Source organism: Palaemon carinicauda, chromosome 5 (assembly GCF_036898095.1).
Source record: "Palaemon carinicauda isolate YSFRI2023 chromosome 5, ASM3689809v2, whole genome shotgun sequence".
In the NCBI taxonomy this organism is placed as follows: Eukaryota; Metazoa; Arthropoda; class Malacostraca; order Decapoda; family Palaemonidae; genus Palaemon; species Palaemon carinicauda.
Window position 1 is genome coordinate 139,227,405 of NC_090729.1, and position 24,088 is coordinate 139,251,492.

Below are 24,088 nucleotides of genomic sequence, written 5' to 3' on the forward strand. Positions count from 1 at the left end.
GAGGAGGGCTGGGATGCCACAGCTCAATGGCATATCTTGCTTGTTTTCCTCCATCTCTCCACAACAGCCTCTACAATTCACATAACAAACACTACAGGGTGTTGAGGAAAAAGTTGTGGGGGAGGAGGATAAATTTTTGGAACCTGTTTCTAGAATTTGGAGACGACAGGGTTACGTCTCTTCAGGACTCAGTTAGTCCACTGGTTGGTTAGTAGCGTTGCATTACGAGTAAAACTTCATCTTCCTTGCTACTAATAAGAATGATGTTTGGATGTTCGATGCTGCTTGGGGTCTGACAGGTCTTCCATGTCAGCTAAAAATCCAGAAGAAGGCCTATGGGATTACTGTGCTCTACATTTTTTGTATGTTATCTAATTCTCCTTTGTACGCCGTCTACACAATCTAGTCAAAGATTTTCTTGTGGCTTTGAGCAAGGCAGTTAATTCTGTAGACGAACAGGGGACTGGTCATCATTTGAATAACCCTGTAGTTTTGGGAATCGAATTGATTCCTGCTGTATGGAGTGTTCCATTCAGTAAGTCTATGGCATCATCAACACTTTCAAACTGTTCTGCACTACCCTCAATTTCACTTAGCTCACAAAATTTAACCCAATCCACCTTGTCAAGATTCCATCGTAGCGATCTTTGTAAAGGGGGACCATTGTTGGTGTTTATAATGATTGGTGCATGATCACTAGTATGCCAATCATCTAATGTCCTCCAATCAAAATCGAGAAGGCAATTAGAGCTTGCAATTGAAAGGTCAATGCATGATGGCACCTGTCTGAACATGAAAGTGGGGGGATTCGCCTGTATTAAGGAGTCCGACATCCTCGTTTTCCACAATTGATGATATAATATTGTCCCTGGTGTTTGCTAAAACATCACCCCATAAAGGATGTCTACCATTCAAATCTCCAAGTAAAAGAAAAGATTGCGAGAGTTGTTGAATAACCTCTACTAAATTATCAAATGCAATGTTATCATTTGAAGGTAAGTACACAGAGCATATTGTATATTTTCTCCCTATATCAATCTGTACAACCATCGCCTGCAGAGGTGTATGAATAAAAGAAGATATTTGGGGAACATCTCGACGAACATATATGAGACTTCCACCATGGCTCCCTACTTGTTGATCATAAGGTGTCCTATAGCTAATATATTTGCAAGGGCAAGGAGTATTAGCATCAAGTTTGCTCTCACATAGACATACAATTATGAGGGAGTGCTCTTGAATTAAGAGCTTAAGTTCTTCATATTTAGCCCTTAAACCCTGACAATTCCATTGCAAAATGGAGGAAAAAACAATTGTTTATTTTCTGGAAGACATCTTGGATAAGGTCTTCCCAGTGACAGTTTTTGATTTAACAATATTTCCTGTAGGCTTCTTGAGTGAGGGTCTTGATAAGTTAGGTTTTACATTAGCCTTTTCAAAGTTCTTTTTACCTAATTCTTGAGGGGGATGGTGGACCTCAACTTGAATTTTTTATTGATTTAAGTAGTTTTCTTGTTGATCTGTAATACCAACAGACAGATCATCATATCTATTTGATGTCGTAACTTTGGCGTTTTTAATGGAAGGTGATGAAAGAGATGGAGGTCTCCCTCTTTTCCTATTAAGAGGAGGGGATTTATCAGGTTTTAGCATTTTCCCACTGCAGGTGCACCTGATAACTCAGTTTTATATGAAACCTCCATCAAATCAGACAATATACCTTGAGAGAGATTAGTATTATCCTTTGTAATGGGGGACAAAGGTTTAATAGAGGTGGGCAAAGCCTTGGGAGTTGATATTCTTGTCCTATCATGTAGCATTTTATCAGATGGCGAATTTCTTTCTTGGGGTAATACCGGCAGTAATAGGTGGGTTGGATGTCTCCTGCCTCATTTTCCTCCTGATTTCAATACCTTTGCATAGCTTGTTGATTTACTCAATAGTCTCTTGGCATGCCTCAATTATATGTTTGATACTGGATTTATTGAGGGCAGCCTCTTCTAACTTATACAGCTGGCAACTTCTATCAGTAGATTTATGATTCAAATGGCAATTTAAACAACTGGCCCCTGGTATACATTCTCCATGGTAAACATTGGAGCAAGTACAGTACTATACATTTTTTATTCTAGCAAACTTTAGAAGGATACCCATATCTTTTGAAGCAATTAAGGGGACCGTCCGCGATGTCCGCCATTTTTTTTCCTAATGATTCAAAATACACAATTTCTATATATGTTTTAGACATATCTTCTTCATATAAAAATTTCAAGTCATTTGATCAAAAACTTTTTGATTAGCAAAAATTATGATTTTTAAAAAGATTTTAGGTACATTTTTCCCAACTAATATGACACCAATTGTATTGAAAATCATATCATCAAAACTTCTTTATAAATTGAATAATTCTGTGACAGATTTTCTATTTTCCTTTTTTTTTATATAATGAATTTTTTTCTTAATTTTCTTTGTCTAGACGTAGAATAACCATGAATAAATGAGAAAAAGGGAAATCAAAATTCTGGTTCACAAAATTGTGGAATTTTATTCCTCTTTTCAATGATATCTTTCTCTCAAAAATTGAACAATAAATAAGTGATTAAAATGAATATAAGTGTGAATAAGTATGTTTTTGAGTTTTGAGCTCCCAAAGATTTGCTATAAATTTTCGCTCTTTTTCTCAAAGAAATCAAGATAACATTATTATGATAACATTACTTTGTACTTATTTTGTTTATTCCTACATGAAGGCTCCCTAAATGAGGTATTTAAACACTATGTTTACCAATACACTTAGTGCAAGGGGGTCATGAATTGCCAGCAGCCTCTCATTGTTGCCAGAGTTTTCATGAGTATGTTCCAGCTTTGTACTCTTTTTCATGTTTCCCTCTCTTTTTTGGTTCTTTTTTGCTGCTCTCTGCTTACTTTTTATTTTTTCTTTGACTTTAGGTAACATTGGCCTTGCTATAAAGTTCCCGAGGACACTGTATATACGAACCGCAAATAAACAAACACACATGCAATGTAACTTCTATATGACTTAGGAAATTCTGGTTGTTCTTCTCGTAGATCATAGTTGCGTTTGCCTACCCTCTACCAATGCCTTCATCTCTTCCAGACATATGCAATTTCAAAATATAAGTGAAAAAATTGCTATATAAAGGATAAAAAAACGAGTAAAGATGATTCTGTAAAATTCAGTCATGCAGAGGAAGCAGTAAAGATGACGTCATCATTTAAAGACCGCTATATCTTCGTTATTTGTAAAAATAATTGGCTGAAACTTCTGGAGAGTATGTACAAGTTTTTGCATACATACAAACAATAAAACGATTTTTGAATTCTGAAAGTTGTTATGTCAAAACACCATAGCTGATCGTCCCCTTAAAACATTGCAGTGGATTCTGCTTAAAAGTTTGAGCTTCAATTGGCTCATTTTCTATGTAAATGTGGAAAGGCACATCAGCATCCAGGAAAGTAAGGATGATCATCGATGTTCTCGGGACTTTATGCACTTTCCATACAGTTAAGGGACACATGGCCAGTATCTCTTCTTCCGTAAACTCATGCAAGTTTCTATAAAGACTACTCCCCTTCCATAACAGAAGTTTAGATGGGATTTCACATCCAATTTTATGTCATTATTCTCTGTCTCTAAATTGCATGGTATAAAAGATTGTTTTTCTGATTTTTTCTGATTTGGCACTTATCAGGAAACTCTTCTTTCCAAAACGAGATAATCTCCTAGCATGATTGTACCTACTTTCTTTTGAAGAAATTTGCATATCTTAAAATAATTTCCTGCACACCCTTTTGACTGGGCAATAAGCCACTTTGTTGGCTTTGGCTTTCTCCGGGAGAGTACAACCACCTCTATATCTCTGTCAATCCAATCAGCAGGTTTGCATATATCTAGAGCCTTAGGTACCTCATCACAAAGAGCACCCTTGATATTCAAATTATTGATTTTAATATTCATAGTCACTGATTGAATTTAATGCTTCATCATGATATCAAATGATATCTATGAATCCCATTTGTCATTTTCAAACCTCATTAAAATTTCTTTTATACTACCATAACATTGAAATGTTTTATACAGGACATTGTAATTAGTTTCTATGGGAATTTGGGTGACATGAAGGATTTGCTGTTTCCGTTACCCAAATTACTTGGTTTTTGAGCATCCGTAGATGACCGTTTTCAGTTTCAAGGTCGTCAACAGAGAAGTTGATTTTTAAAGAAGCAGAAAGTCAGGTTGTTCACCTCTTATCAGAGAATGTCAGCCCTCCTATCCCATGTGGCCCAGCAAGAGAAGAGGCTCAGCAGGGACCAGTACTCTATTAGAGAGGGGCTGCCTCTCTTTAGGTGGGCATAAACTGGTCAGTGGGGGTAGTTACCCCTCCCACCGACGACTCCAATCGCTGGCATCACCCATTACCCGCAAACATGGGAGACTTAAAACCAGATCACTGGAGCCCGATTCTTAACAGAAAGTATGGCAGAGGGTGATGACATCTAAATTTAAAGCATATATATAACCTGGTCAATATTCAGACGGTGGTTGTAAAAAAAATTTGGATGGAGCAAAGAGATAAAGCAGAACTACACAAGACCTTATAGAGGTTCAGTCTTAGTCTGGTCTCTCAGAACTGGCTTTAGGGATATGGTTAAATCTACCAGGGTGGATAATAACCCTAGCACACTCAAGCCCCTCTACTGCAGCAAAGTGCTGGGCCATCGGAGGGGTCTAGGGCCTGAGGCTCGGTACTCTGACAAGGTTACTGCACAGGCTCCGTGAATCGATCACACGTGCCAAACAACCTGTCCCACCTGGATACCAAGGTAGTCGGGGAGGGGGGGCTGGTCACAGGGGGGCTGAGGCAAGGAAAACATGACATGGGGCCATGGACTTGAGTCTAACATTGGCTCTGGTCACTCGCAACGGCCCACGGGGTGGGAACATGAGGCAGCAACACCTGCCCCTCTTGGTTTTCAAAGTAGCCCAGGACCTGAGCCGAGGCTTGAAGCAACGACCAGCCCCGTGAATCAATTATGGAAGGGCCTACCCACGGAACTGTAACACCAGTCTGGCTTGGTTATTGGGGTGGCTAGGATCCCAAGCCCGACCCCAGTGAGTTGGAGGTTAGAGGCCCTGACATGGGGTCACAGCCCCAGTCTGTACTCTAGCCCTGGAGACTGAAAATCGGGGTTCAGAGTCACTCGGATGACCTCCACCCCTCCAAAGAGAGGTGGTGACCAAAGGAGCCCTTTCCTATGACTGCAGCTGACAGTGCTTTGATTCCTCGACTTTTTCATTTTACAAAAAGTGAACAGAGTCGGAAGCCGAAGAGGATGATAAAGAAGAGGAGGAAGAACGCATATCTTTATTCCTACTTCACCTCTCCCCTAAAGCTCTGCAAGCAGAGGAGTCAAAATCTTAGAAACCCACAAAATGATGATACCCCAAAGGAAAAAACACAGGGATTGCTCCACCATGATTCACAACACTGGGGAACACTGTCATATGGGGGATAGTTATGATTACTATACAGGGAGTGGAAGCCACAAGAGTCGGGGTATAGTATAGGGCGAAATAACTTTTCGGCCCCTGGGAAGGGGAAGCACTGCATACATCACAGGGGACACTGACCAAACCCTTCCCCAGTGACATCACCAAGGAAGACACTAGCACCAAGACCAATCTACAATGGGGTGTGACAAACACAGGAGGAACCCCATACACCACCAGAACCTGAAAGCTGGCTGATGTAGGCCCGAAAGCTCCTTGCTCCTGACACATACTCCACAGCGATTGAGTTAGGAGAGTAAATGCAAAACCACTGATAGCAGATGCACCCAATGAGCAAAAGGAAGATGCAAAATTCTCTTCCTCCACCTCAAAGCATACACCTGACACCGTAAAGGAGGCCCCGACCTAAACTTGACGCTCATGGCTAATTGCGAACAATCATGCCCCTAGCAAGAGCACATTGAGAATGTGGATCCACAGCTGGTTTAACAAAAAAAAAAAAAAAAGTCAGATGTGAAGTCCAACCTCCTATGATTAAGTGTCTTGCTTCACATTAACAATTAAAAGCTAGCATTCACATTCTGACAGAAAAAGCGAATGAAAAGTTCGCTCAACGGATCAGTATGTTCATACCCTATATGTGGCCTTTTAAAAACAAAAGTGAAGTGACTTTGGCAGGTAAGAAGGTGGCAGGGCTCTTCACCATCACTCCCACCTGTTGCTCGCGCTGAAAACATATTCCTCATCTGAATGACGAATGCTTGTATTCAGGTAGGAATAAGCAGATTTTCTCTCAATTCCTTGGGCATAATATATTCCTTTCTAGATCACCAAAAACTGATCATTCAGCTGCTTTTCACCTAATTCTAACATGATAAATAAAAACAATCATCACAGGTAATAAATAAAAACAATCAATTTATACATACATACATATGCCAAGGCACTTCCCCCAATTCTGGGGGTAGCCGACATCAAACAAATGAAACAAAAAAGGGGACCTCTCCTCTCTACGTTCCTCCCAGCCTGACAAGGGACTCAACCAACTTCGGCTGGTACTGCTAGGGTGCCACAGCCCACCCTCCCCCATTATCCACTAGAGATGGAGCTTCATAATGCTGAATCCCCTACTGCTGCTACCTCCGCTGTCATCCAAGGCACCGGAGGAAGCAGCAGGGCCTACCGGAACTGCGTCACAATCGCTCGCCATTCATTCCTATTTATAGCACGCTCTCTTGCCTCTCTCACATCTATCCTCCTATCACCCAGAGGTCTCTTCACTCCATCCATCCACCCAAACCTTGGCCTTCCTCTTGTACTTCTCCCATCAACTCTTACATTCATCACTTTCTTTAGCAGCCAGCCATTTTCTATTCTCTAAACATGGCCAAACCACTTCAACACATTCATATCCACTCTAGCTGCTAACTCATTTCTTACACACGTTCTCACCCTCACTAAATTACTTTAAAGAAGGTACATTAAAGTACATGACTTACTTAGGCGGTCAAGTTTTATTTTTTTGCTGTCATACTGTTCAGGTTCAACATCCCAGTCTAAATACATTGCCAGTGTAATTGGACCTGTTCTCCCTTTCATTATGTCATTGACAACTTTTATCACTTCTAGAGTCAAGGTCGTACTTAAAGATGAAAATATCTGAAGTTCAGGGCATCCACGAAGAATGCTGAAATGAAAAAATTAAAGATTTCATGAAGTTATATCCAATAAATTGTCCCATACTATATTCTACAATAGCTTAACTGGATAAGGAATACATTTAAATAGGGAGCAAACATGGGATTCTCAAATGAAGATCACACAAGATGTACTAATCCCTCAACATCATTATCTAATCTATGGGTCAGCCAAGATTTTGGATAAGTAGCATCTATACTAGTCCTAAAAGAATAATCAATTTTGTTATTGTGAAAGATAGTGAATGCATGATACAGTTATCTCTTAACATTCTCAGGTTAAACAATTGCAAATATCCTTATTCATAGAAATAAATTAATATTTTTGGGTAATTGTGAGATTCATAGTTTTAAAAGTGAATACAGGTGAGCATTCTCAATTATTTAAACGTGAATCTGTTTTAACTGAAAACATAAAAGCTATTATTACACAAGGACTTATAAATGTACTTATATAATATGATCATGTCTCCTCCATCATTATGAAACTCCCCTGATTTTCTTATTTTTTCCTTCTTAAAACTGTTTAAAAGTCAACATCTATCTTAAAATATAAATTTCATGTTTTCTTTTCTTGAAAATGGCCCCCTATCTAGTAAGTACTGAGTCAATCTGAAAGTTGATTGCAGCTATCTAGAAATAGGTGCGTTATTATTTCTTTTTATTATTATTATTATTACTATCCAAGCTACAACCCTAGTTGGAAAAGCAAGATGCTATAAGCCCAGGGGCTCCAACAGGGAAAAATAGCTCAGTGAGGAAAGGAAATAAGGAAATAAATAAATGAAGAGAACAAATTAACAATAAATCATTCTAAAATAAGAAACAACGTCAAAACAGACATGTCATATAATAAACTATCAACAACATCAAAAACAAATATGTCATAAATAAACTATAAAAAGACTATGTCTGCCTGGTCAACAAAAAAGCATTTGCTCCAACTTTGAACTTTTGCATTTCAATAATCTCAATGTGCTTACCTGTGCCATATGCTTTCATTATCTTTACTACCCACAAACCAGATTGAGGTTATCTTTGTAATTTAAAGTCAACACTTTGTGGGATTCTTCTTTTGAAATTTCTATGACTGCTGGCGAGTAGTTCAAGCAACTCTGTGAAAGCTTACCAAACACAGGATTGTGTTTAGAGGAATGTTGTTTGTGAACAATTCATTTAAGAGGCATGTTCAGCTGATATCTGTCCACTTTTATTGTTCAAAACACAAAAGTAAAATAAAAAGTTTAGTTCAAGGGAAAATCCATTACAAGAGTAAGCTAGTTAATTATTATTATTATTACTTGCTAAGCTATAACCCTAGTTGGAAGCACGATGCTTTAAGACCAGGGGCCCAAACAGGGAAAATAGCCCAGTGAGGAAAGGAAGCATAGAAAAATAAAATATTTTAAGAACAGTAATAACAAAATAAATATTTCCTATATAAACTATAAAAACTTTAATAAAAGAAGAGGAAGAAAAGTTAGATAGAATAGAGTGCCTGAGTGTACCCTCAGGCAAGAGAACTCTAACCAAAGACAGTGGAAAACCATGGTACAGAGGCTATGACACGACCCCAAGACTAGAAAACAATGGTTTGATTTTGGAGTGTCCCTCTCCTAAAAGAGCTGCTTACCATAGCTAAAGTCTCTCTTCTACCCTTACTAAGAGGAAAGTAGCTACTGAACAATTACAGCGCAGCAGTTAACCACTTGCATGAAGAAGAATTGTTTGGTAATCTCAATGTTGTCAGGTGTATGAGGACAGAAAAGAATCTGTAAAGAATAGGCAAGACTATTCAGTGTGTCGGCAAAAGGAAAGGGAATCGTAATCAGAGAGAAGGACCCAATGTAATACCATCTGGCCAGTCAAAGGACCCCATACCCCTCTATCGGTAGTATCTCAGCAGGTGGCTGGTGCCCTGGCCAATTACCTTAGAATGATGATGTTCAAATGCCGCTCAGCTTTTTCTGAGGTTTATATCGCCTATTTGCACGAGTTCTGCAACCAAGGGGATGCTTGGAATGTAATGACAGCAGATAGGAAAGTTTTACTGCATATTTCACTTACTTACATACCTTGACAGCTGCTTTGCTGGTCCCATACAGCAGGGGACCCCTACTCTCTACAGGACCTCCACTGTCGTTTTACCTTGTTTGTTCAGAGTATTTAACGCTTCATATCACGTATTCTTAATTTAATGTTAAAACGTCACTGTTATACGATTCACAGAATAAGAAAGTCTTCCGTTTTCTCTTGGATATAGACTATTTGTGATCTCTGATTCATTAAACAATGGTTAAATAGACCAGCTATTTACAAAAAGAGGGAGAGTTCTTATTGATAAAATTGAATCTTTGTTGATTATTATTAATCAGTAGCAATCACAGCTACTGTATATTAGTCAGGGTCGCTATGTTTGGATTTCAATTTTTTTTTATTTTTTGTGAGGAATATGAAAACTATAAATTTTAAAAAATTTCATTGTACTGTATAAGCAATCAGAAAAGCTATGTTTCCATTTGCTTGGCGTCCCATATAGCTGCTATCTTAAATTTTACAAAAAGGCTGCCATAAAAAATGTTTTTGTCAGTATCTGAGCTTTAACCTAGAGATTTTATTTTGACAGATAAACAACCATTTTCAATATCAATGAATTTAATATTCATATTAGTAGATCGAGACATTTGTGACAGTAGTTCTTTCAAATACTAATTTCATAAGACAAATTGGTTATTAGGCCAACCACAAGGCCATATTTATCTATTGGTCTGAATATTGTAGTAAGCCTATATCGTGTCGAATAGTTTACCATACCCTATATGTAAGTTGGTGGTGGTTGTATTGTAATGATTTTTTCCCTTTCTTTGCAGACTTTAATCCTGTGTGACAGCCTCAAGCTGCTGGAGAAGCTACCGTATATACTCGTGTAATGTTCGACCCCCCCAATTTTGCCTTCAAAATCATGAATTTATCATATACCTCATGTAATGTTCGAGTCTTGATTTTGGCAGTAGGCTAGAGGTTATGCCTCAATGGTCTTTTATTTCCAGCATACCATAATTACCAACAAAGTAGGGGTTATGCCTAAGTGCGACAAACAATTGTATAAAACAAATCGGAACAACAACTAAATACTAACATCTGTTTACAATAACAATTGAGTATTCAGCGTACATTTTCTGGCTAACACTTTTGTTGCGCACAACTGCACAAAAAAAGCACACTGTACAAATCAAAAAGCCTATCATCTCAGTTACTATGCAAATCTAACTAACAAAGATCAAATCCAATATGTCTGAGACAGTCATGCACATATATTGAATAAAGGCTAGCACACTGTCAAGAAAAGGGTATAGAAAAAAGGAAACATTGAAATGGAGGAATCAGGCCCATTATAAAGGGATTTTGACGTAGGAAAAATCTATTTCTGGGCGAGAGACCCGTGCCGCCCAGTGAAATGCTCCTTAAGCACCATTTCTAAGGTATATAACTGCTATATATATTACCAGAGAAAAAATTGCATAGGAATGCCAGGTTGAACCCAGCTCGCTCACCTATATAAGGTGTCAATATAATACTGGGGCGTGATAATTCACAACCAGAGGCCTCGCACCATTTAGATATCTCCTGTCAAAATCCCCGAACAGCAAGGTGCTGTTCAAACGACTGGGTAGAGTAGTGGAAAGAATAAGTAATGTACGTTAATGTATAATAATAGTATGCCTCACAAATCAACGGGAACCGCCCGTGCAAAGCAGATGCCCCCGGGAGGGGTACATAGCGCTATAAAGTGACTCAAACTCGATCGGGAGAAAGAGAGGGAGGGAACCCTGGGGTGGGGTATCGGCGGGAGGAGGCTAGGAGTGGGGCGATAGCAGGTATACCAACCTGCCAGACCCACGATTGATATGATCACGCGGAAACACTAATAACACTATAATAAACATAACACATGGTAAAATAAGATAGGAAGGCATGCTGGATGGTAATAATAATAATAAAATTAGCTATACATCAATCGTACAACAACAGAGGGAGCGAACAAGAGACAGGAGAAAACCAAGACTGACGGCGCTGGGAGTAGGCAGGGCTACCAACATAACACATTGTCAGTGAAGTGCTAACAAAATGAAAACTAAAATGTAATATCTGACTCATGAACGCCCCTCGAACTAATGCAAGCAAACAAATGACGTTAAAATGATAAGCAAGTCCGTGGCGTGCGAACGTAAATAATCCAAGAAATAATGTGGAAAAGAACGTCGAAGGCGATTAGACATGCCAACCTACCGAAAATACGCACACGTATATGTAATAACTGTTATCATAAAAACAGGACAATATAAAATTAATACGGTGTGTGAACCGTGGCTATCCATAAGGTTCATAACGAGAAACAATCAGTATGGAGGACTTATTGAAAATCGTTAAGAACGAACGAGAGAGAGAGAGAGGAGGGAACCGAGCGCCATGAGAGACCCACGCAAGGTCGTGAATAATAAAGCTGAATAATATAAACAAAAAGGGGCAAGGCCCCCTCCAAAATCTCAAAACTCATAGATCTGGTACTTAACTTAGATGTAGTGACAGTGGAGTCGGACATCTTGAGGTAAATCCAGAAAAAAACCAGCGAAATTCACACACAAGACAAAAAACGGCTAGCAAGCTGTGTGCTATTAAAGGAGAGACGTCACTGGCGTGGGATTGCTAGTAGTAGTAGGATGTTGAACGGCACCTCGCTGTTCAGGGATTTTGACAGGAGATATCTAAATGGTGCGAGGCCTCTGGTTGTGAATTATCACGCCCCAGTATTATATCGACACCTTATATAGGTGAGCGAGCTGGGTTCAACCTGGCATTCCTATGCAATTTTTTCTCTGGTAATATATAGCAGTTATATACCTTAGAAATGGTGCTTAAGGAGCATTTCACTGGGTGGCACGGGTCGGAGCCCAGAAATACCCACATAATACCCAAGGTCCCGTACATGTCCACTGAATATCGAAAGATCATGTTGAGTAGTTCTAGCTGACGAGGACAGGCAACACTGAAATCTCCCAAAGAAGTTGTTGAAAGATCAAATAATGACACACTGAAAGCAATACTAAACACATTCACTGCACCACACCAGGGGATATATATTCAGTAGATGTTTGCTCCCAAGAAACCTACTGGACAAAGTGTGTTTTCCATTGCCATTGAGAAGCCTGCAGCAGTGAAAGCAGAAAATTACACCAGAGAATACTTGCTACAATGTGCAAATCTCCTCAAACTGATTAATCTCATTGATGTCCGAACACCAAAAGAAACACATCTATCCATGGAAGATATCAAAACCATAAATGTCAACATAATGCTGCTGAATCTATAAGCATGCCCAGGTACTTCAACCTTTGCTCAAGTATGAGATTCAATTTATCTCAGTTTACCACCATCTCTATATCATGGAAAAATGCATGAATCCGATCTCAATACTAAAGCAACTGCTTCTCCAAGGAGACCATGATCAACCAAACTTCAAGATACATCAGATGTATCCCTCACAAGTGGGCTCAAACGGCTACCATGGCGAACACCTGAGGAACTGTGCACAGCACAAAGCACAGTGTTTTGAACTGGTACACAATACTGTAGAGGGAAAATCCGAGATAATTTCCAGAGATCTGATTAATAGGCCCTTTAAAATATGTCATTAAGATCTATCGAAAACATGGTCTCCCTCTCAGATGGAAGACAGTATAGACCATACTGTTTCCATTCTGAACTTTGTTTGGCACACAAACTTATTCTTCGGAGAAAGGTTAATGACCAGTCTCCACCCTTTTGCCTTTTCCACTAGGAAGAGGCGACTGCATTAGTCCAGAGATCTGTTTTGAGCGCGTTCTTCCCCAACATCGTTTTCATCACGGCATGCAAGGACAGGATGCTCGTTGAAGTTAGGTGTTACATCGGAAACTCAATCGGAATTGGAGATAGGGGGACAGTTGTCCAGAAAAAGTAGCAAACATCTTTTCCGAAGGACACTATCCACCCAAGACTCGGTCCCTTCGCGAGACAAGCAACCGTCTACTTTTGGTAGCAGGAGAGGGGATCACCTACCTCAGCTTTTCTCTCTCCCTCCCCTCTTCACACCCCCACTCTTCAAGAAGAGATCGCGGGCGTTGTATGATAGGGTCTAGTAGTGGGTGCTGGCCCTTCCTTGATCCCGAACCTACAGATCTAGCCAAATCCAAGGGTCTGGGGGCTACTCTTTACAAAGAGCTGGAACCATCAAAGGCAACAGCTCAGTGGATTACAAATCTTGCGAAGAAGTCCTCCATGACTCACCCGCTGCCTGCAGACGACTCTGGCATGAGAGATGTGGCACCCCACATCGAGTTTCTCAACGGTGGTGACACCTCATGACAAACCTGTTTGGAGAAGCGAGAAACTACAGCATCCGGCCTGTTTAAGACCCAATTAGCCCACAGGTTTGCTGTCTGGTGGGCCAGGAAGTTGACCGCTTTACCCCAATCTCAGAGGTTGAGTAGGAAGTATCTTCCACCTAGAGTCTCTCCAGCTGGAGCACGCCAGACAAGAGCACAAACTGATGGGTTTACCAGCAAAGGTGTAGATGCGGCGTTCTCTGGTGTGGAGAACACCCGCTGTCTAGAGAGGAGGGGGTGACAAGATCTCATTTGGTCTTCCAGAACAAAGAGAGAATTTTCAGATCCAGAGATTTGATTATTCACTCAGTCAAAACCAAGGTCCACAAGATTCGACCAGTGCAACTCTAACAACTGCTTCTATCATTGAGGGCCACTGAAGAGCTGATCAATTACAGAGGTCCCCGATCGCCTTCCCCAGGCCATTGCCTTTTACGAATGAACTCTCTGATGCAGGATAGTCAGCCTAAATGGGCTTCATACCACAGTCTGGAGTCCCTGAGATATCCTGCCCCTAAGCACCCTCGTCCTCTCCTACAGGCGAGGGTGAAACTGCACGCTCCGGACAATCTACTCCCTGGACGTGTATGATGGTTCCGTCCCCAGGACATAACCAGACATGTAATGGGGGCCTGACAAATGCACGGGCCAGTCTATGGCAACAGGAGATCTCATCTGATATATAACTCGCTGGCATATGGTGAGGCACACTGTGTCTCTGTGTCAGGAAGGATAGTTCAAGAATGCTCCATGCCCGGAACAAGGCCTACTGCCCCACATTCTCTGCCCACTAAAGTATGCATGTGCAAAAGTATCACATCGAATTGTACCATCCTTCGAAACAAGGAGGAGCAGGAGTTCCATGTCCAAGAAGGAAGGGAGATGGAGGTTGCTGCAGCACCTCCATCAATCTTGGAACAGACTGTGTAGTAAGAGATTGTACACCTCTGTCCCAAGCTAAGGTAGCTGAGACCATCCAGCCAGCCATGGCTAACAGAGTAGCAAGGGTGGCTGGGGTAGGGGCCTTGGACCCAGAAACCACACAGGTAACATCCACCCTTTCCTTCCCCAAAAAGGTAGTGGTGCCGCAGTGAACCCTGTCCCTGCGACTAAGACTGGCCTTCCTGGTCTTCTTCAACCTAACGTTTCTTCTTAGCTCTGGCTCTTGGCTCTGCAAGAAGAGCTGTCAAGGTCTGAGTGATCACCCCTGACGACACTCCCGGGGATAGAAAACACTTAGGTTGTCCAAACAGGAGCCACAACACTAGGGCACACTCACAGGAGAAGGGGGATGCACATTTCTTTGTGGGGCCGAACGCACAATCACTGTTGAAGGAGGAGGAACAAACCTCGGACCCCTGGGCACAAGGGACGTGGCGACAGACAAGAGTAAGGGTGGAGAACACTGACACTGGGTCACAGATCGGGGTCGCACCTGGGACAGGTAGAAAACTGTTCTCACCTTTGCTGAATACAGGGGCACCCTAGCACCTTGCCAGGCACTGGATTCCCTGACACTGGGTATCAAAAACACTTTTTGCCAGCAGGGACAAGGTGAGAGGAAGCCTTGGATTCCACCTCCCTCAAAACAGTCATGGCGGGCCTACCTGAAAGCCCTTAGGAAGCCTAAGACTTTCTTAGGTCAAACTCATTGTCAACAGCCTGCACGGTCACAACAGAAGATCCTTCAACCTTTGAAGAGAAGCAGCAAACAATTGGTGTTCCCTGTGCACCAACAAGGCCTAAAAAGGATGCTGAAGTTGATCCGTGCTCTCTTGACCCCTGCGGCATACACCCCGAGGACAGATTCAGGGGTGTGAGTACAGCAGCGTCAGCAGCAGCAGACCCACCCCCTGAGGAGACAGCCACGGAGGAAGCCTTTGCGGAGTCCTCTTGGGTATTGCCCAATCAGACTGCCACAAATGCCTCGTGCTCTTTTTCCCCTCAGGGCATATGGTACCCATTGCAAAGGAGGCCACGATCGACACTTGGTGCAAGGGGATGCCTGCGAACAGATATGACCCCGACATGAAGCAGAGGGAGTACAGATCTACAAAAGGTTTCGTCATGAAACTACCACAGCATCCGACCTTCCCACACCAAATACAAAGTTCTTATTTTCATTTCCTTATTGAACAACCACATTGTAATCAACTGGTTTGGTAAGCGCAGCAGTGTGTACGCCGCCCCGGTGAAAGCAAAAGTGAGTGATAGCTGACTGGAAAGGGGGAGGAGCTTTTTGTCCCCCTCCACTAATTAGCGGAGGGGGTTACGGGGGAAGACCATCCATCTCGTTTACACCAGCGCTAGTGAACAACAGTCACTTTTCAATGGCAGCAAGATTTTTAAGGGATTGTGAGTGGGACTATATACAATCTTTACGCTCTTTACATAGAAGTCTAACCCCATGGTGGGTGGAAGTCCAAAAACCAAATGGCTGGAAAACGTACCGGGATGACACTGTGCTATGCACGAGCTGTCTGTAGTGCACCCTGACACCTTCTGATCCTTATTGGATGACAGTCTGGGCAATCGGTGCTAGCATAGAATTTGGCGATGTGACGACCACGTAAGCGTAAAATTGGAGTCAAGTTCCTCAGCCTAGACATTGCCCGATTCCACCTTGCATGGAGAACGGGGACAAATTTATACAGTAGGCCTTCGCATAACGTGAGTTTATGCTTCGCGATTTCGGTAGATTGCGACATAAAGAACTATATAACCAATTAAATAAAAAATCAAATAATTGCAAGAAATACTCTTGCAGCAAGACAATTTCAAGCTGGCCTCGCTCCTTTGTTAGCTTCGCGCCACTTCCCTCTCCGCTCCTATTTCACTCTGACTCATCACCAGAGTTGCCATTTCAGCACCTTTCGTGCTAGATCTGGTGCATTTCTAGAGAATTTAGAGCATTTTTACCATCTGGCACAGTTTCACTATTTTACGCCATCATTATTTTATGGTATATATTCCGCAGATATATCATATGATATACTGGTTGCCTTCCAGATTCTCTCTTCCCAACTTGACTTACTGAAACAATTTTAGCTTTATCATTGTTTTATCTTAAAAAAATTATTTAGTGTCTTTCGGAAATTCATGCAGTGTGTATTCAACATAAAAAAATGGCAACCCTACTCGTTATTTTGGCCCCCTCTCTCCTCGCGTGTGTATCTCATACTTCAAGCCTCTTTTAACGCGAATTCTCCCGTCGCGGTTTCACTTACATGCGACACAAAGAACCGCAATACCTATTAAATGAAAAATCACCTTTGTAATAAAAACTCTAGCAGCGTGATGATTTCACTTACCTCTCTCTCGCTGTACACTGTATATCCATATACTGTGGTAAAAAATTACAGAAATATTTGAAATAAAACTGATTTTGATTAACTGGTGTTTCACTTAACTGTATCCAATCCTAATATATATGATTTCAAATAGTCACTTACCTCTCTCTCGCTGTACACTGTATATCCATTTACTGTGGTAAAAAATTACAGAAATATTTGAAATAAAACTGATTTTGATTAACTGGTGTTTCACCTAACTGTATCCAATCCTAATATATATAATATTCTCATTTTGGTATCGTATTCATAAATGAAAACTGCGAATTATAATCTTTTCCATTGTTTACATTCATACTTTTCCAAATCAGCTGATCAACCCTGTGCAGCCCGCTGTCAATCTCAATTTTCGGATCAAATAACTTATTATTAAGGCCTGCTATCGAATGATATTTCATATTTACTAAAAGAAACAATTATTACTTGATCTATCATTTTCTAATTACCATACTAATTTCAATAAAAACAAGAATAGCGCCAACGTTATCCCTGCGTGTCGTAAGAGGCGACTAAAAGGGACGGGACGAGGGGGCTAGGAACCTCCTCTCCTGTATCTACATCCTGTGAGACATCGACAAAGAGATGGAGCGGGGGGGGAGAGTAACTGTTCCCCGCACTCTAGTTTTGGGGTGTTTGAATGTGCGTGGATGTTGTACGATAGAGAGTAAAAGATGTGAAATTGGAAGTATGTTCAGGAATAGAGGGATGGATGTATTGGCCTTGTGTGAGACGAAGATAAAAGGAAAGGGTGAAGTGATGTTTGGTGAAATGTCTGGTAGAGTGTCGGGGATTGAAAGGGAAAGAGCGAGAGAGGGTGTGGCTTTATTGCTGAGTGAATGGATGACAGGTAAAGTAGTGGAATGGAAGGAGATATCATCTAGGTTAATGTGGGTAAGGGTTAGGTTGGGTAGGGAATGTTGGGCGTTTGTCAGTGTGTATGGGCCAGGTAGTGAGAAAAGTGAAGAAGAGCGGAATGAGTTCTGGAATGAATTAACTAGGTGTGTAGAAGGACTGGGTAGAAGGAATTATGTAGTTGTCATGGGTGACTTAAATGCTAGAGTGGGCGCTAGAGAGGTAGAAGGTGTCATTGGGGACTATGGCGTACCAGGTGAAAATGAGAGTGGTGAGAGACTGGTAGATATGTGTGTTGAGCAAGAGATGGTGATAAGTAATAGCTTTTTCAAAAAGAAAGATAAAAATAAGTATACATGGGTAAGAGTGGCAAATGGAAGAGTAGTAGAAAGGGCATTAATGGATTATGTGTTGATAACTAAAAGAATGTTTGGAAGATTGAAAGACGTGCACGTGTTTAGGGGTATGGCTAACGGTATGTCTGATCATTTTTTGGTGGAAGGAAAATTAGTTGTAGCAAAAGAATGGGGGAATAGAGATAGAGTAGGTGGATGTAAAAGGGAGGTAGTGAGGGTTGAAGAGCTAATAAAACCGGGGGTAAAAAGTAAATATCAGGAAAGGTTGAAAATCATCTATGACGAAGTGAAAGTAAGAGAAACTGGCAATTTAGAAGAGGAGTGGAAGTTAGTAAAAGAAAATTTTGTTGGGATTGCAAGTGATGTGTGTGGAAAGAAGGTTGTTGGAGGCAGCATGAGGAAGGGCAGTGAATGGTGGAATGAAGGAGTGAAGGTAAAAGTGAAAGAGAAAAAAAAAGAGGGCTTTTGAAGAATGGCTGCAGAGTAATAGCATAGAGAAGTATGAAAAATATAAAGAGAAAAATGTGGAAGTAAAGCGCAAGGTACGTGAGGCAAAGAGGGCAGCTGACCTGAGGTGGGGTCAGGGATTGGGTCATTCATATGAAGAGAATAAGAAGAAGTTTTGGAAAGAAGTGAAGAGAGCAAGGAAGGCTGGCTCAAGAATTGAAGAGACAGTGAAAGATGGAAATGGAAGGTTGTTAAAAGGAGAGGAGGCAAGGAAAAGATGGGCGGAATATTTTGAAAGTTTACTGAATGTTGAGGATAATAGGGAGGCAGATATAATTGCTGTTCCAGGTGTTGAGGTGCCAGTGATGGGAGATGAGAATGAGAGAGAGATTACAATAGATGAAGTGAGGAGAGCACTAGATGAAACGAGAGTAGGAAAAGCATCTGGTATGGATGGTGTGGAAGCTGAGATGTTGAAGGAGGGGGGTGTGACTGTATTTGAATGGTTGGTGAGATTGTTTAATATGTGTTTTGTGTTGTCAATGGTACCAGTAGATTGGGTTTGTGCATGTATTGTACCACTATATAAGGGTAAGGGAGATGTGCATGAGTGTTGTAATTCAAGAGGTATTAGTTTGTTAAGCGTAGTTGGAAAAGTGTATGGTAGAGTAATGATTAATAGGATCAAGGATAAAACAGAGAATGCAATCTTAGAAATACAGGGTGGTTTTAGAAGAGGTAGGGGTTGTATGAATCAGATTTTTACAGTTAGGCAGATATGCGAGAAATATTTAGCAAAAGGTAAGGAGGTGTATGTTGCGTTTATGGATCTGGAGAAAGCGTATGATAGAGTTGATAGGGAAGCAATGTGGAATATTATGAGGTTATATGGAGTTGGTGGAAGGTTGTTGCAAGCAGTGAAAAGTCTCTACAAAGGTAGTAAAGCATGTGTTAGGATAGGAAATCAAGTGAGTGATTGGTTTCCGGTGAGAGTGGGGCTGAGACAGGGATGTGTGATGTCGCCGTGGTTGTTTAACTTGTATGTTGATGGAGTGGTGAGAGAGGTGAATGCTCGAGTGCTTGGACGAGGATTAAAACTTTTAGACGAGGATGACCATGAATGGGAGGTAAATCAGTTTTTGTTTGCAGATGATACTGTACTGGTTGCAGACACAGAAGAGAAGCTTGGATGATTAGTAACAGAATTTGGAAGAGTGTGTGAGAGAAGGAAGTTGAGAGTTAATGTGGGTAAGAGTAAGGTTATGAGATGTACGAGAAGGGAAGGTGGTGCAAGGTTGAATGTCATGTTGAATGGAGAGTTACTTGAGGAGGTGGATCAGTTTAAGTACTTGGGGTCTGTTGTTGTAGCAAATGGTGGAGTGGAAGCAGATGTACGTCAGAGAGTGAATGAAGGTTGCAAAGTGTTGGGGGCAGTTAAGGGAGTAGTAAAAAATAGAGGGTTGGGCATGAATGTAAAGAGAGTTCTTTATGAGAAAGTGATTGTACCAACTGTAATGTATGGATCGGAGTTGTGGGGAATGAAAGTGATGGAGAGACAGAAATTGAATGTATTCGAGATGAAGTGTCTAAGGAGTATGGCTGGTGTATCTCGAGTAGAGAGGGTTAGGAACGAAGTGGTGAGGGTGAGAACGGGTGTAAGAAATGAGTTAGCAGCTAGAGTGGATATGAATGTGTTGAGGTGGTTTGGCCATGTTGAGAGAATGGAAAATGGCTGTCTGCTAAAGAAGGTGATGAATGCAAGAGGTGATGGGAGAAGTACGAGAGGAAGGCCAAGGTTTGGGTGGATGGATGGAGTGAAGGAAGCTCTGGGTGATAGGAGGATAGATGTGAGCGAGGCAAGAGAGCGTGCTAGAAATAGGAATGAATGGCGAGCGATTGTGACACAGTTCCGGTAGGCCCTGCTGCTGCCTCCGATGCCTTAGATGACCGCGGAGGTAGCAGCAGTAGGGGATTCAGCATTATGAAGCTTCATCTGTGGTGGATAATGTGGGAGGGTAGGCTGTGGCACCCTAGCAGTACCAGCTGAACTCGGTTGAGTCCCTTGTTAGGCTGGGAGGAAAGTAGAGAGTAGAGGTCCCCTTTTTGTTTTGTTTCTTTGTTGATGTCGGCTACCCCCCAAAATGTGGGGAAGTGCCTTGGTATATGTATGTATGTATTTATGTACTTGTCTCTTGTTTTATTTACTTTTACTGTTGGTTTGAATTGCATAAAGTTAATTGGAGTTTTATTCATGTTGCTGATGCATGATATTTTATAGTTTTAGCTCTGTTGTGCTCGATTATAAAGCTTAGGAAATTATTTATCGGGGCTGTATCAGTGAGTATTTAATAGAGACTTTGTAAAGACACAAAGATTTCATTTGTTACACAAGCACGAGAGAGAGAGAGAGAGAGAGAGAGAGAGAGAGAGAGAGAGAGAGAGAGAGAGAGAGAGAGAGAGAGAGAGAGTGTGTGTGTGGGTGTAATCAAATGCTGTGTTTTAGAGAGAGAGAGAGAGAGAGAGAGAGAGAGAGAGAGAGAGAGAGAGAGAGAGAGAGAGAGAGAGAGAGAGAGAGAGAGAGAGAGAGAGAGAGAGTGTGTGTGTGTAATCAAATGCTGTGTTTTATTTATGTTTCTTTAAAGGAAACAATTATTACCAAGATCCAGGATGTCATTGCTTTTATTGTCCGGGAAAATTTCCAGGATTTTATTTCTCCTCCCGGGACATCTGGGCTTCTTTTAAAATGTGCAAACGAAAACAAATATTACATTTTCAATAATTAACAACTATTGCCGTATAACAGTACTTGTTACCTAACACTGTTCTAAAGGATTTAGAAGCATTGCCAGCGAAAAGTCTTCTTTTGTCTGTAGTAAAACGACCTCTTATTCCTTTATGATGAAAATAGTGATGAAATATTTGTTTTATCCAAATCCAAAGGAGGAGTGTCTCAGTTAGTCTGACAGGAAATTAGAGGGAGCAACAAAATATAGAGTGCATTTCTAAAACAGCCAAAACAAGTCAGGCGATTTGCAGGAGCATAACTGAAGAACTTGAAATTTGGAAGCAACTGGAGAATAGACAGCAAACATAACCAAGAGCACAGATACATTAAAATCTATACCACACACATCTGTCGAAGAAGAGTTTTTTTCAGCTGTAGGACTGTTTATCACGAGACTTAGAACTCGTCTAATTGATAAAAATATTAATTGTTTGTTTTCTACGCTTTTATTTAAACTCAAAATAGTTGCTACTTTATAGTAACAGATATAAGCAAAATTTACTATTCTCCTACTTTTATTGTATTATCAAAAGAGCGTCATATGAATACAGTATATAGTTTGCCATGTAACTGCCCAAGAGGCAGGTTTCATGTAAGATTATGCTTTTCAAAGTTATTTGAACAGTCATTTTGATTTAAAACTTGTTATTTGTGTTGACAATACTTTTTTTTTCTCACCAGGTTTATATTACAAAATCATGTGATCTAATGCAGTGATTACAGCCCTTTTTATTTAAAAATTTGCTTAATTGTAATGAACATTGATAATTTTTCTTTCACCATGTTTATACTGAATTACAAAAGCATGTAATCATATATGATATTTTCATAAAATTTGCAAAATTATGTGCCATTTTGCTATTTCAGGATCAATAACTGTATAAAATTGTTTAATCAGTCTTAATTTACTGCTGGTTAATTCAACTCAACACTTCTTTTTCTGCATTATATATTGTGAATGTCTTTGCCAATGTTTTAAAGAATAATCAAATAATCACGTGCCATGAGTCTTGCTATATTTCATTCTTAAATACAAAAATAATTTTTTCATAAAATCCAGGGATCCCAGAAAAACACTAACCTTTTCCCAAATTCCCGGGATTGGGAAAAGTGTCTCAAATGACAATCCCTAGTTGTTGATTATATGAGCATAGGCAATGGGCAGTGAGTTGTTAGGTTAGGAGTTATCCCAATCTATGGCACCAAAGATACGCAAAATCGAACCCATCTCTGTTACCTAACCCTCGCGAAGAGTGGGAACTGACTGTACACATATATCAAGGTACGCAATGGGCATGGTACCCACCTGCAATTAGAGGAGGTCAACTTGCAGAATTCCTCGGATGCTAAACCCCAAGAGAGGGGAGAATGAAACAGGAAGTGGCCAGAAACTCACAAATCTATTCTAGACTTACTTGTGGGTAAAATCTGCCCTCAACCAACTGCTACTTGTCCTACAAGGGAGCTGAAGTGTTAATTGGCCACGTTTTGTGTAGCCACCAAAGGACCTACAGTAAATGTGTATGTTCCTGTGGGTTTTGTTTTGCAGGTAGTGGGTGGTGAACGTTGTTTTCCATTTCCACACGCCAGCCTGTTACAACCGAGTCACAGAGAAATTCTTCTTAAACGCCAGGGATGTGCTGACACCCCTGACGTCATATTAACGGGGCCGGTGGCTGGAATGAGAGTGGTCTGATTGAATGGGCTTTCTCAATTACCTGATTGATCCACGAAGATATCTACTGTAGTTCCCTGCAATCTTTTTCTTGGTTTTCCCGTGCCTATAAAGAGACTGCTGATCTGCAGACGGTCTCTCTCGGTTCTCTTCAAGTATTTCCTCAGTGCCCTCACAGGGCAGAGTAACAGTTAACCAGGATCATTTGTTATGGAATGAGAATCTCAATTTGCCCAAATCTAGGATACGCTAACGCTTGATGAAGAGGTTTGTAAGGGGCTCCTTTCAATGAACGTAAGACCTTGGCTACGTTCCAAGGAGGTGGTCTGACTTAAGAGGGCATGTGTGCTTAAAATTCCGCATGAGGAGAGATAACTCCGTTGACGAGGAAATGTCGACTTTATTCAGTTTGAAGACAAGGCTCAAGGCCAGGTGATATCCTTTCACCGCCAAAGCTGAGCAAGGTTTTTCTCCCTCGGGTACAATATGAACTCCACTATTGTTGGTATAGTGGCACTGAGAGGAGAGAGACCCAGTCCACAACACCAACCACAAAAGACAGACCACTTTGCCTGATATACTGAGGAAGACGACTCCCGGTGGTGTCCTGCCAGTCTTTTTGCAACTGGTCTCGAAAAGCCCTTCTTTGCAAGAAGTTGCTGGATAACCTCCAAGCATGAATTGTGAACTTACAAAGCGGAAAGAGAGCAAACGCATAGATGTCCATTCTGTTCCACAGATGTTGGAAGGCGTCTTGTCAGAACGCCTGGGGATCCGGTACTGGAGAGCAATACACAGGAAGACTTCGGTTTAGAGATGTCGCGAATAGGTTGATCATAGGCAAACCCAATAAAGTCAAAACTTTGTTGGCTATCTGTTGTTTCAAAGCACATTCAGAGACTACTATCTGTGTCCTGCTCAGATTGTCCGACAGCAGGTTATTCTTACCAGGATGAATCATGCTGAAT

General features: G+C 41.0%; 1 protein-coding gene across 2 annotated transcripts in view; it reads right to left on the bottom strand.

Moving 5' to 3' along the window:
- LOC137641510 (uncharacterized) overlaps positions 1–24,088 on the bottom strand; it is a 380,155-nt gene that overhangs the window by 64,155 nt on the left and 291,912 nt on the right. For both annotated transcript variants that reach the window (XM_068374129.1, XM_068374128.1), the window contains exon 12: positions 7,033–7,220. In XM_068374129.1, the coding sequence (XP_068230230.1) occupies positions 7,033–7,220 (188 nt within the window). The remainder of the gene's footprint in view (positions 1–7,032; positions 7,221–24,088) is intronic.